General features: G+C 36.2%; 1 protein-coding gene across 1 annotated transcript; it reads left to right on the forward strand.

The window, feature by feature from the left end:
- The first annotated feature begins 8,915 nt into the window (after positions 1-8,915).
- LOC122031253 (ribosomal RNA small subunit methyltransferase H-like) lies at positions 8,916-10,209 on the forward strand. Its single transcript, XM_042590388.1, has 4 exons — positions 8,916-9,122; positions 9,210-9,278; positions 9,547-9,739; positions 10,115-10,209. Exons 1-4 carry the CDS (start codon positions 8,916-8,918, stop codon positions 10,207-10,209), a joined length of 564 nt encoding a protein of 187 aa, XP_042446322.1.
- The last annotated feature ends 4,003 nt before the right edge of the window (positions 10,210-14,212 follow it).

Raw genomic sequence — 14,212 nt, forward strand, 5'->3', positions numbered from 1 at the left:
AAAGTGAGGTACTTCAACTGAGACGAAAAAGTGCATATCAAGGACAACAACCTAGATTGAAGAACAAAGGGTCAAAAAGGTTCAAGCAAAAGAACCTCAAAGCAATGTGGAGCGAGTCATCATCATTTGAGTCCGAGAAAGAAGAATACGCCGAACTAGCATTGATGGCTGGTCACCAAGAATTAGACGACAAAGACACCTCAACGTGAAGGGGGGGGGGGGGTGCATGACGCAAGAGAACAAACTGCTGGTGCACCGTTCGAATTAGAGGTTTGTAGAGAAAGACAAAAAAACACTATTCAAATCAAAACTAAACTAGACATTCTTTTTACAAGAGCCCTAACCCTTGTTTAAATAACTTAAAAAATAAGAAACAGTCTAATGAAAAAAAAGAAAAAGTAAAAGAAAACTAATCCTTAAAAATAAATATAGAAAATCTAAACTAACTTTTAGAAAAGACAACTAATCCTAACAAAGTTTATAATAAATAAAATAAAAAGTTAAAAATCCAAATCTAGAGTTTTACCGATTTGGTTAGGCAATTTTGTCTCGTCCATACTTTGAATAGAGTGCAACCATGTCAGGAGGTTACGAGCTAATCATCTTCCATAGCCTCGATTGTTTTCTGCGAGACCCAAAAGGAAGGCCGGTAACCTCATTTTCTTCTCGTCATAGCTCGAAGGAGAAAATAACCGCATTGGATGATATAGGATGATTGTGTTCCTAGATGCTCCTGCATCAGACACTCGGCTTAAAAAAAACTCATAGAGTTCAAAATAGTTTCAAGTGGTAGTCCAAGAGAAAGATCAACTAGTATCAACTCGGTAAAAATTTCTAAAAACTGCTATACTTTTGTTGGTAAATCAGGATCTATGTCTATTGTTCTTAGAAGGCGGTGAAGATAGACCATGCATCATACTCTATCTCATCTATCTATTGTTGAAAATAAGGAAGATAAAACAGATGGAAATCCACCATTATGCAAGTCATTATTTGGCCAGCCACCTAGCCATTGTTTGGTTGTCAAATTAGCTTCTTTTGGCAAGTTTATCAGCTATTAATTGGTGCCACATTAGCCATTAATTGCTTGCTATTATTTTGTCTATAATACAATTAATATTTGGCTGGATGACAACGGCTAAATAATCATTTCATCCCTTATAAAATGGATGTTGCATCTCTCATTGGATGAATTAAGAAATTCTATTTTTCTATTTTCTATTTTCTACAAAAAAGGCTAAGCTTCTCTTTCTCCACGTTTCTTATTCTCAAACAAGAGGGACAATCTTCCCTTCTTGTGAGAGAAGTTTTTTATTCCTCTTTGTAATACTCTCCTTGTAACATATCTTATGAATATAAGAGTGAGTTTTTGAAGAGCGGCGCTTCATCTCATGCAATCTGAATCACTGTCAATTTCCAACATGGTATCAGAGCAAGTTGGTTGATTCCGATAGGATGTTGCAAGCTTATTCTGGGCACTAGTTCGATCAACCTTGATGAACTTTATACGTTGTACAAATATGGGAGATTTGCAAGCAAGTTCAGCACAACCTTATATCTTTTCATCTATGATTCTCAATTCATCTAATTACTTCTCTTGGGCCACTGATATTAAGAGATCTTTAAACTCAAGGAAGCTTTTGAAGTATATTACAAATGATCCTCCTGCAGAGTCGGACCTTTCTTTCGAAGCTTGGAAAGAGAAGGATGATGAAGTATTTATTCTTCTATCAAATTCTATGGATAAAACTCATAGAACAATGGTCACTTGCACCCCAATGTTGAAGGTCATCTGGGAACAAATGAGTAAATTGTATGGACACGAATCAAATCTGGGAAGGATCTTCGAAATCAAAAGAAAAATTGCAGATATCAAAAAAGAAGAAAAGATTCTTTCCCAACTATTTGGTGACTACAAAGATCTATGGAATGAATATAATACTTTGAGGCCGATTACAACCGACTTCAAAGTTTTACAACAACAAAGAGAGGAAGATATGATATTTGACCTTCTTATGTCGCTAGAAGAAACTTATGCTCCTCTACGTCAAGAGATTCTGAGGATGAAAAGTTTTCCTCCCTATCAAGAGGTCAGGGCTATGATTCAAAGAGCTGCAGCAAGCATGAGACTTGAAGCCTCACAATCAAAGGGTCATGGCTTCAATATAGACCTAGAAGAACAAAAGACGAATAAAGTCCAAGAATCCAAAGTTGTGTGTGGATACTACAAGAAGCTGAATCACACAAAGGAAAAATGTTGGCGACTTCATCCACACCTAAGGCCTGATCACTTAAAGAAAAAGGATCAATCATCCCACAACTCGGCCAAGATTGCAACTCTGGAAATCACCATCAATGACATCTCAAAACTACTCGAGCAAGTAAAAACATCTATAAATGATCAAGGTAATTACTCAAACTCTTCTAAATTTTTTAGTTCTCAAAGTTGGCTAATTGATTCAGGCTGTGATTATCATATGGTAAGGGATAAGAATAAACTTAGTAATCTCAAACCACTAGTCAACCATATGACAGTAAAAGTAGCTAACAGACATAATTTAAAAATTAAAGAACTAGGAGAGATAGAACTTTTTGGAAAAAATACTAATGTGTTATATGTTCCTCAATTTACTTCTGATCTACTATCCATTAGCAAAATCACTAAAGATCATAATTGTAAGGTTGTTTTTGATTCTAACTTTGTTACTTTTCAGGATCTCAAAACGAACAAGGTAATTGGTAATGGATCCAGAAGAAATAATCTTTATTTTTTGGACCAACATAGTCATGCGCTCACAACATGTCAAACAGATAATTACTCTTTATGACATGCTAGATTAGGTCACCCACATAAACAAGGCTTAGAAAAATTGTTCCCATCTAAAATTTATGAAGAAAGATCATGTGAAGCTTGTATTTTTGGAAAGGAGACTCGAACGTACTATCCTATTTCTGAAACAATATATAAAAATGCCTTTGATCTTATTCACTCTGATATATGAACCTCTCCGATTGTGTCTAGAAGAGGTTTTAAATATTTTATATCTTTTATTGATCATGTAACTAGGTACACTTGGACATACATGCTTACATTTAAAGGACAAGCATTCGAGGCATTTAAGCATTTCTTTCGATACACTTCTAAGCAATATAATGCTGATATCAAAATACTTAGATATGATAATGGATGAGAATATATGAGTCATGAATTTAAAAATTATCTAGAAGAAAGGGGGATTATTCATCAAACATCTTGTCTGTATACCCCACAACAAAATGGCGTAGTAGAAAGAAAGAATCGACACCTATTAGAAATAGCTAGAACTATTCTATTTCATGCAAACATCTCAAAAAGTTATTGGAGTGATGCAGTTAGTACATCTGCTCATCTTATCAATTATTTACCCTCCAGAGTTCTCAAAGATAAATCTCCTTTGGATCTACTCACTAACATTAAACCAAACATCTCACACTTGAAAGTATTTGGTTGTGTTTGTTATGTTCATGTACCTGAACAACTTAGGAACAAACACGATAAAAAGGGTAGACGTTGTGTTTTTATTGGATATGGTTCATTTCAGAAAGGATATATATGTCATGATCCTGTTACTAATAAAGTATACACATCGAAGGATGTGATATTTGTAGAAAATGAGTTTTACTTTGCAGGTCAAGAAAAGGAGCAAGAACAAGAAAAAGAGGACTTTCAAATGTTCCTATATACTCCAGAAGAGCCAACTATTCTTCCTCCACAATCAAGCGAGGAGGAAAATATTACGAACTCTGAGGAAGGAAGACACAACACTCTTGAACAAAGAGAAAATGATGAACCAAACTCCTTAGAGATTGAAACAAGAAATGAGCAAGAGAGAGATCAATCTCAAAGTTTCTCAACACCATTAGAAAATGAAACTTCTGGTTCAACTATACCTTCCCTCAGAAGATCCACAAGGCAAAGGTTCCCTTCATCTAAATGGGTAGATTATTACAATCTTAAAGCTATATCTCATCCAATTGCTAATTATTATACTACTAATAATACTTCCCTAAGTCATCAAGTATTCTTGAGTGACATTGATCAAGTACAGGAACCCAAGAATTATAATGAAGCCAATGAAAATCCAGAATGGAAAAAGGCAATGCAAGAAGAGCTAGATGCCCTTATAAAAAATAGAACATGGGAAATTACAACCTTACCCGAGGGCAAAAAGGTAGTAGGGTGTAAATGGATCTACAAAGTCAAACATAAAAGCGACGATTCAATAGATCGCTTTAAAGCCAGACTAGTGGCCAAATGATACACTCAAACTTACGGTGTCGATTATATAGAAACATTTGCTCCCGTGGCTAAAATGAACACAACAAGGGTTCTTTTATCACTGGCCACCAACAATAGATGGTCAATGTATCAAATGGACGTTCTCCAGGGGGAGTTAGAAGAAGAAGTATATATGCAATTACCTCAAGGGATTCATTCAAGAGAGGAAGGAAAGGTTTGTTGACTAAGAAAGGCTATTTATGGGATAAAACAATCTCCTCGGGCTTGGTATGCAAAATTAAGTTCTGCACTTATTTGTCTCAATTTTAGAAAATGTTATAGTGATTCTTCTCTTTTTATTAAAACTAATGATAGGGAAACCACTATAGTACTTATATACGTAGATGACATAATTATTACTGGAAATAGTATGAACTACATTAATTAAGCTAGAAATTTCTTAATGTCTAAATTTGAAACTAAAGATTTGGGAAAATTAAAGTATTTTCTAGGTATAGAATTAGCCTATTCCCCTAAAGGGCTAGTTCTATTCTAAAGAAAATATGCTCTTGACCTTTTACAGGAGACAGGTAAGCTGGGAGCAAAGCCAGCCAACAGTCCATTCAATACGTATAATGAAGAGAAGGATAAGGATGAGCCTTTTGCTGACATACAGAGGTACCAAAGGTTGGTTAGCAAACTCATCTACCTGACTATTACCAGACCAGATATTGCATATGCAGTTGGCCAAATCAGCCAGCATATGCATGCACCTAAGATAAGCCACTGGAAGGCCATTGAAAGGATCCTTAGATATCTTAAACAATCTCCAGGAAGAGGGATATGCATGAAGAACAACAAAAACTCAGAGATTATGTGCTACTATGATGCAGACTGGGCTGGAGACACTCAAGACAGAAAATCAACTACAGGATATTGCATGTTTGTTGGAGGAAATCTAATATCTTGGAAAAGTAAAAAGCAATCAGTTGTATCTAGATCAAGCGCAGAGGCAGAATATAGAGCAATGGCAACTGCAACTAGTGAAATAGTCTGGTTGAAGGCTTTAGTCGAAGAGTTGGGATTTATGGTCACCACTCCTATTAAACTATATTGCGACAACCAATCAACCATCCATATTGCTTCAAATCCAGTCGTTCATGAGCGAACCAAACACATCGAAGTTGATTGTCATTTTGTGCATCAAAAGATAGAAGACAAAACCATAATCACTCCTTATATACGAAGTCATGAGCTGCTTGCTAACATCCTCACTAAGGGGACTATAGTTAACCATATGCAGAACATCCTCATCAAGTTGGGCTCCATGGATATCTATTCGCCAAACTTGAGGGGGAGTGTTGAAAATAAGAATGATAAACCAGATGGAAATCCACCATTATGCAAGTCATTATTTGGCCAGCCACCTAGCTATTGTTTGGTTGTCAAATCAGCTTCTTTTGGCAAGTTTATCAGCTATTAATTGGTGCCACATCAACCATTAATTTCTTGCCATTATTTTGACTATAATGCAATTAATATTTGGCTGGATGACAATGGCTAAATAATCATTTCATCCCTTATAAAATGGGAGTTGCATCTCTCATTGGATGAATTAAGAAATTCTATTTTTCTATTTTCTATTTTCTACAAAAAAAGGCTAAGCTTCTCCTTCTCCACGTTTCTTATTCTCAAACAAGAGGGACAATCTTCCCTTCTTGTGAGAGAAGTTTTTTATTCCTCTTTGTAATACTCTCCTTGTAACATATCTTATGAATACAAGAGTGAGTTTTTTTAAGAGCGGTGCTTCATCTCATGCAATCTGAATCACTGTCAATTTTCAACATCTATCTCATCTTAAAATTCATGCACCTTAACATCAGGTTGTGTTATCGAGGTATCTTGCAACTAAAGGGATTTCTCATTCTCTATGGAAACAGAAGCTACATCCTCGTCTTTGGATTTGTTAGTGGCATCTAAGCTTTGCATTTTCCTTTCATTCGTGTTAGACTCCTCGTTGATAGTTTCGACAACAGAACTCATAGTGGTAGGTGTGTCCTTGCTATCATTTGGTGGATCTTCAAGAATAAAACAATGCCAAGTAGCAAGCTGAATGCCAAGCATGTCATCAATCATGCCTCCAAGAGAACTGCGGTAAGAGGTTAGAACATCATCAAGTTCAACAATGCTAGGTAAGAATACTGCCAGTGCCATCATGGGGGTTCCAACTTCTTCATGGAATTTTTTAGCATTACAAATCACAGTGTGAGACTTCCTCAGTCGAAACTCGTCTATCATGACCTTGACCACCTCACTATCTTCAAGATCTTGCGCCGCTAGACGCTGGGATAACTCCATGACTTGTCTTTGTAGATATTCGATGAATTCGTAGGATATGCTTTGATCTTGGTTCAAGGCTTCTGCAACCGGAACTTGTCTTTCACGACTGCACCCTTGACTACATGATCATTCATGGATCTAAGGCTACGATACCAACTGACGCAAGGGAAGAAACTTCGGGTGCTATGTTCGAATTAGAGGTTTGCAGAGAAAGATAAAAATAAACTTTATTCAAATCAAAATCAAACTTAACATTCGTTTTATAAAAGTCCTAACTCTTGTTTAACTAACCTAAAAAATAAGAAAAAGTTGCAATGGAAAAAAAAGAAAAAGTAAAAGAAAACTAATCATTAAAAATTAATATAAAAAATCAAAACTAACTTTTAGGAAAAAAAACAAATCCTAAAAAATTTATAACAAATAAAAGAAAAAGTTAAAAGACCAAATCTTAAGTTTTGACAATCCCGTTAGCCAATTCCATCTTGTCCAGACTCCGAATAGAGTGCAATCATGTCAGGAGGCCATGAACTAATCATCTTCCTTGTCAATAGCCTTGATTGTCCTTCTTCAAGATCCAAAAGGGAGGCTAGTAGCGTCTTTTCTTCTCGTCATAGCTCGAAGCATTACAAGAAAAACCCTCATAGACATCGGTGGAACAACAACAGTTTAAGCAAAAACCAATGTCTTTGAGTATTTTATACCGATTTTTCCAAAAACCGGTGTCTATGAGCGCAGATTTTGGCTCATAGACATTGGTTTCTTTTAGCCAATGTCTATGAGCGCTTTTTTTCATTAATAGACACCGATTTTAACCGCGGTTTTTAAAACCCGGTGTTTATGAACCAAAATTCTGGCGGTCTTTCTTAGCGCGCTTTCTTTTGGGCTTCTCCTCGCCCACCATAAATCGAAACCCTAATCCTCCGCATCCTCCTTTTAGGAGTTACCATTTGAAAGACGAGCAATGGATCTCTCGACGGCGATGTGGACGGCGGCGGTCGTCGGCGCTGTCGTGATCTACTGGTTCGTGTGGGTGATGGGCTCGACGGAAGTGAAAGGCAAGCGGGCAGTGAACCTTAAGATGGGATCGATCATGCGAGATAAGGTGCAGGACAAGTACAAGCAGTACTGGTTCTTCTTTCTCCGCTCCAAGGAGGGCATTGCCCCCCGCCGTGTCCGACGACAATAACGTCCCTGCCTTCATCGACACCTTCTACAACCTCGTCACAGACATCTATGAGTGGGGATGGGGGCAGTCCTTCCACTTCTCGCACTCACTTCCCGGCCACTCCCACAGAGAAGCCACACGCATCCACGAGGAGCCCGCCGCTGATCTGAGAGATGGGGATCTCATCTTTCAGATCGTCCAGAGTCAGCAATGGTAGCACCTCGTCATCCACTTCATGTATCTCAAAAACAGGGGCATACCTACTCAGCCCCAGTTCCTTGAGCCATGACCGCACTCCGCCATCCTCTTCAGAACGGCAAAACCCGTTCGGGTCAATCCATTCTACCCCATCCATATCTGAAGGGGCTTCCCCTTCCGCAACAGGACTAGTGCCCCTACTATCCGAAACCCTAACCCTTCCCCTGGTCCTCTTGCGAGACGGGCTATCAGACCCTTCCGTAAACCCATCATTTGCAGCATCCTCTCCGTCACCAGTTTTGAAATCTGCGTCTTCCATGCCTTCATTCGCCTTCAAGACCCAGTTTGATCAAACCCGCCTTGCACCCCGCCACAACTTCGGATCACGCCGGACCTTAATTACTCCCGACACGAGCGAGTCGAGGCTATCGTCGACAGAGAGGAGAACTCCGTCGTCGGGCAGAGTCGGAAGCAGAGGAGGGAGGGTGCCCGACCCATCGTCATCGCGAGAGTCAAGTTTGGCAGTAATCTAACGGGTCTTGGAAGGTAGTCTATGATGGAAAACACGGGGCTTGGCGTGATATCCGGGAGCTGAAAGCTTCCACTGTTTAGGCCGCTGCATTAGGGGATCTGAGGGAATGGCAGCGGGCTGGTCGCCAATCTCCCCAAGGCGCACGCTAGGGAGACGCTGCCACTTGGTACCGGGTAAAGGTGCGGCCGGTACATCAATTAGCTCGGCCGCGCCACCATTGGACGGTGGCTTCGACAGTTGGAGATCCTCCATCGAATCGAACGTCGGGCACTCCGTCGCTGTCCGTTCGTCCTTCTCTATCCCAAGCTCTTCGCTCAAGTTCTGACCTTTTTCCTTAGCACTCCCATCATCCCTGATTCACTTCGCGCCTTTCTTTGCCGCAAATTGTAGATGCCCATCTGGAGTTGGAGTTGTTCGTGGGAATGGATATGGATGCTTCAATCCATGACCAGGCCCGGGCTCGGATAGAGAAGCTCTTGGCCGTGGATTCGCGCGGCAGCAAGTTGAAAACTTACACTCATGTCAGAAACTTCAAGTACATCAAGTCGGTGCTTGGCGGCGTCGATGAGAACCTGCTTGATGTTGGGGTGAACGACATCTTGATGGACCTTGGAATCTCATCCATACAGGTTATTGTTCAGTTGCACTTCTCATGTTTGATGAATTGCCGAAAAGAACTTTCTTTGAATCTAATAAGTTGGTAAGCTATTTAACAGGTGGATGACTCTACAAGGGGATTTAGTGTGCAAGGTGATGGACCTTTAGATATGCGCATGAATCCTCAGGTTAGAGTTCTTAGATGAACTATTTTACTTTGATTATTGAATTAGGATATAAGGCATTGTGAATTTTTCACCCCTGCAGTAAAGTAGAATGAATGTGATTTATTTAGTAGGTTGCTTGCCTAATTACTACTTGCCTGTAGGAAAACTAAATTAGCGATTAAAGGTGATTAATCATCTCTAGTTTAAGCCATTTTGTTCTCCAAAGAAAGTATCTTTCTTCTAGTGCTCTGTCAAGCAAATGAAACATTTAATAAGAGTGTTGATGCAGGCAAGTTTGACAGCTGAAGAGATATTGAATTCTTGGCCTGCTGCGGAAGTGGGAAAGGTACTACGTGAATATGGAGAAGAAAGCAATTGGCAATTTATTCAGAATCAAATTGTTGAAGCTCGTGCACAAGGGGGATTGCATACTACAGATGAACTTGTGCATCTTGTGAGAAGAGCATCATCCAAGTCAGGAGGTATGGTTTTCCACTGACCGAACACACTTGTTTTCTCGCTCACTTAGCACTGCAACCTCTTTGGTATCAACTAATGAGAAGAACCATCTTTATTAAAGATAGCAGAGTGTTGTTTCTTGGAAAGATTTGTTTAGCATGTTTGTTTAGAGTTTGGCTAGGCCATGACTCAATACTAATCTTAATTTGATTGTTTAAATGTTGGGCTCCTGTTTTATAGCAAAAGGTTCATTTTGTGACTCGAAACTAAGTTTTTTTGGATTGTTTAAGTGTATTTTCTAAATTTTGAGAACCAATTTTTTTTTGTACATCTACCATCAAGTATGACCCAACTTTATTAGATGCTATCATGTTTTCATTAACATTATATCTGTAAAGGTAAAGCTGATAGTTTGGGGAAAAATGTTTTGGAGGCGCTTAAGGAAATGATTCCAAGCAGAGATGAAGAGATCAAATTGAAACAATATAAATAGAAACCACCTCTGAAGCTTGGTATAGATGAAAGCTTCTTGAAGTCAGTGATTAGTATCCCGTATGCATTTAAGAGAGTTGTTGCCCTGCTTTACATTTCTAATTTTGATTCAGAGGTCAATTACCTAAATGATCTTTTCAGGACTCTCAAGGTAAGTCTATTTTTGCTAAGTCATATCAAATTTCACCTGATAATATATTGCACAATTTGATTCTATTCTGCAATTTTATAAATGTGCATTAACAATTTGATCCAAATTTTATAATATTAAGTCAATTTGATTTCAATTTTGGACCTTTTGATGTGATTAACAATTCAATTTTAATTATTGTTCCTATTTTCCTATGTTTGTAAGAATTCTATTGTAATGCTTATTCCTATTTTTCTGCATTTGGATCCTCTGTATGAGTATGTTTTCCTTCGTAAATCAGTAGTCTTAACTCTTATCAGTTCACTTCTATTAATCTCTTGTTAATTCTTTGGTACTCTTTCATATTATTCCATTTTCTGAGAAGACAATAACAGTTTTGTTTCGTAGAAGAATAGGACACATTGCTGGCAGATTGTTCTATTACAAGTTGCCTTATAACAGATTATTTCAAATGTGCAGATCAAAGAAGCTGAGTAAACAAGTAAAAATTACCAGCAAAAGGTTACTTATCTCATTTTCAATCTTTATTTGAGTAGAATTTACAGCATCTTTAATTTCCCTTATATAAGCAACAAACTGCTTTATATCCATATTGACTATTTTATTCTATTTAGGTAAGAGAACTGGAGAATCAATTAAATGGTGAGAGGACAACCATGAAGGATGTTGCAAAGTTCCCAAAGCCTCCAGTGGCTCCTTTAAGATGGAGGCCTCCTTTACAAAGAATCACCAATCAATTGTCACCCTCAGGACATCAAACAAGCAAAGGTGCCCATCCAGTAATAGATAAAGAGAATTGTCTATTAACAAATAAAACTACTGGGAAGATTTAGTTAAATCTCTGCACAGAGCAAGAAGGATAACGTTTGCACCAATAAGAAGAATATTTGTGTACTATCTATTACCTTTTGATGTTGTAAGAAGAATAGTTATGTGTAATTTGTGGATACTGACTTGATGTGCACAATATCTATTATCTTTTTATGTTGTAAGAAGAATATTTATGTGTTGGTTATATGGAATTGACTTGGTGTGTTTAGATACATCGGTGCATTTTTATTTGTGATTTTCTTAGTGAATTAATAATATTAACTTAATTTTATGATTTGCTTTGTGATAATATTAGTTTTTCACTATTTCGGAAATCGAATTTGTGTCGTTAAACAATACTGATATTACATCGATTTTCCACCGCTACAAAACCGGTGTCCTTAACTAATATTACATCGGTCGTATACCACTGTCAAAACTGGTGTTATTAACATATAATATTACATCGATTTTACACCCGATGTCATTAAGTGATACTATACCGGTTTTAACCCGATGTCTAAAATGGCAGACCTTTTACATCACTTCATAGACATCGGTTGAAATGTAATAGACATCGGTGGAAAACCGACGTCTATGAGGGCTTTTGTTGTAGTGAAGGGGAAGATTGTCGCGTTGGATGATATGAGATGATTGTGTTCCTAGAGCATCCTATATCAGAGCATCCACCTACGAGTCCGACATGGTAAGTGAGATACGACTCTTACCTTCTGACCAATTATATGATGTTATTAAAATATTGTCTAGAAGTTTATTAAAACTAGAACTAAATATATAAATTCAAAGAAATACTATGCATGTTTATTAGAATAATTTGATAAAATTTAAACTAAAAATATAAAATTATGCAAAAATTAAAATCAGAACAAGATTTTATATGTTCAAATTCATATGTCCTAGAAAATAATTTTAGGGGGCGTTTGGTTCTTTCCTAGGAATGGGAATCATTGTATTGTGGAATGGGAATGAGTATGAGCATGAATATCATTCTTAAAAGCAATGTTTGGTTAGTTGCATATTTTCTATCGGAATAAATCAAAATTTCCTTTTTTACCCTTAAAGGAAAATAAGAGAAAAAATTATATGTGAGAGTAAGATGAATGTGAGAGAAAAATATGATGAAAGAGAATGATGAGAGAGAAAGTATGATGAGAGAGAAAGTGTGATGAGAAAGAATGAAGAGAGAAAAAGTGTGATGAGAGAAAATGAGAAAAGAGAGTGTGATAGGAGAGAGCATAATGAGAGAAGATGAGAGAGAAAATATGATGTGAGAGAAAGTATGATGAGAGAGGATGAAGAGAGAGAAAATGTAATGAGAAAAAAAGAGAAGAGAGTGTGTGATGAGAGAGATTGAGGAGAGAGAAAGTATGGTGAGAGAGAAAGTATGATGAGAGAGAAAGTGTGATGAGAAAAAAAGAGAACAGTGAGTGTGATGGGAGAGATTGAGGAGAGAGAAAGTATGATGAAAGAGAAAGTATGTTGAGGAAAAAAAGGAGAGAGTGTGACAAGAGAGATTGAGGAGAGAGAAAGTGTGATGAGAGCGAAAGTGTGATGAGAAAAAAAAAGAAAAAAAAAGAGTGTGATGGGATAGATTGAGAAGAGAGAAAGTATGATGAGAGAGAAAGTATGATGAGAGAGAAAGTGTAATGAGAAAAAAAGAGGAAGGAGAGTGTGATAGGAGAGATTAAGGAGAGGGAAAGTGTGTGATAAAATGATGAGAGAGAACAAGAAGAGAGAAGTGATATGAAAGAAAAAATAAATAAATATATTTTGATATTTGATATTAAGGGAGAAAATTTTAATTTTAGGTCAAGGGTATTTTTGGAATAAGGAAATATTTTGATTGATAAAAATAGGATAATGACTCATTAAAGGGGAGGTACATGGGAATAAGTCATTACCCAATTTTAAGGATTCATTCCCTTATTTGTATTCCTATTTCTATAATCCAAACATTAACAATGACAATCAATGATTCTCATTCCCATTCCCCACTCCTATTCCCCTAAACCAAACGCCCCCTTAGATGTTATGGAAAACTAAATTGGTATGTGAGAAATCATAGGGGCCAATTGCAAATGTTTTAAGAAATTATATCCCAAGAAAATTTATGATAAATCTAGTAGGTAGAAATTTATGTTGGATTTCAAAATCATGTTTAACCTATTAAATTGTCATTACTTGTGTGCAACAAATTTAATTTGCTTGAATTTTTAATAAAATTATTTTTCTATAGACAATCTGTTCGATTTTAATTTGGTTTAAATTTTTTTGTGATAAATAAATATATTATCGGTTAATAGAAAAAAAATCAGATTTTTAAAATAATTTTTTATGAATTATTTACCAAAGCACTAATTTTTAAAATTAATTTTTTTTTGAAGATTAATTTTTTAAAAATTTAATTTTTATGTAGATAACCATTATATTTTCAAAGCATGGAAAAATTAGCATGATTTTTTGAAGTCAAAATTTAATTTTAAGCATTTAATTTCAAAATTAATTTTTTATGCAAGAAAAATATTTTTCCACTATGAGAAAATCTATTTTCATGTGAATTTTTTTTGGATGGTGAGGATTGATAATGATTAATATCGACAAAATTTTTAGAATTTTTTGAAAGTTAAAAATCATTTTAATTTTTTTTTTGGAAAATATTGTTTTTAAATCTTAGAAATTAGTATATTTAAAAAATATTGTTTTTTTTTTTTTGAAAAACAGAGACTATGTATAACCCCTAGAGTATTTTTCAGATTTTTTCTATTTGTTTTCTCATTTTGTTTACCTTATTTTTAATGTGATCAAGGGGAGAGAAATTATGAGAGTTAAGTTAAAAGGGAGATTGCAAAATTTTCTTTGTATAGAATTATAAAATTTATTGTTTTTAAAATTGTTTTAAATAATTCATTGATTGTTTTACCCTAACTATCACTGAGGTTGATGTGTATCAAAAGGGGAAGTGTAAGTACCCTGGGGCAGTTTTGATATAATTAATCAAATTAAGTTATAAGATCTTGTGTAT

The sequence above is a fragment of the Zingiber officinale genome, chromosome 11A (genome assembly GCF_018446385.1).
Source record: "Zingiber officinale cultivar Zhangliang chromosome 11A, Zo_v1.1, whole genome shotgun sequence".
Lineage (NCBI taxonomy): Eukaryota > Viridiplantae > Streptophyta > Magnoliopsida > Zingiberales > Zingiberaceae > Zingiber > Zingiber officinale.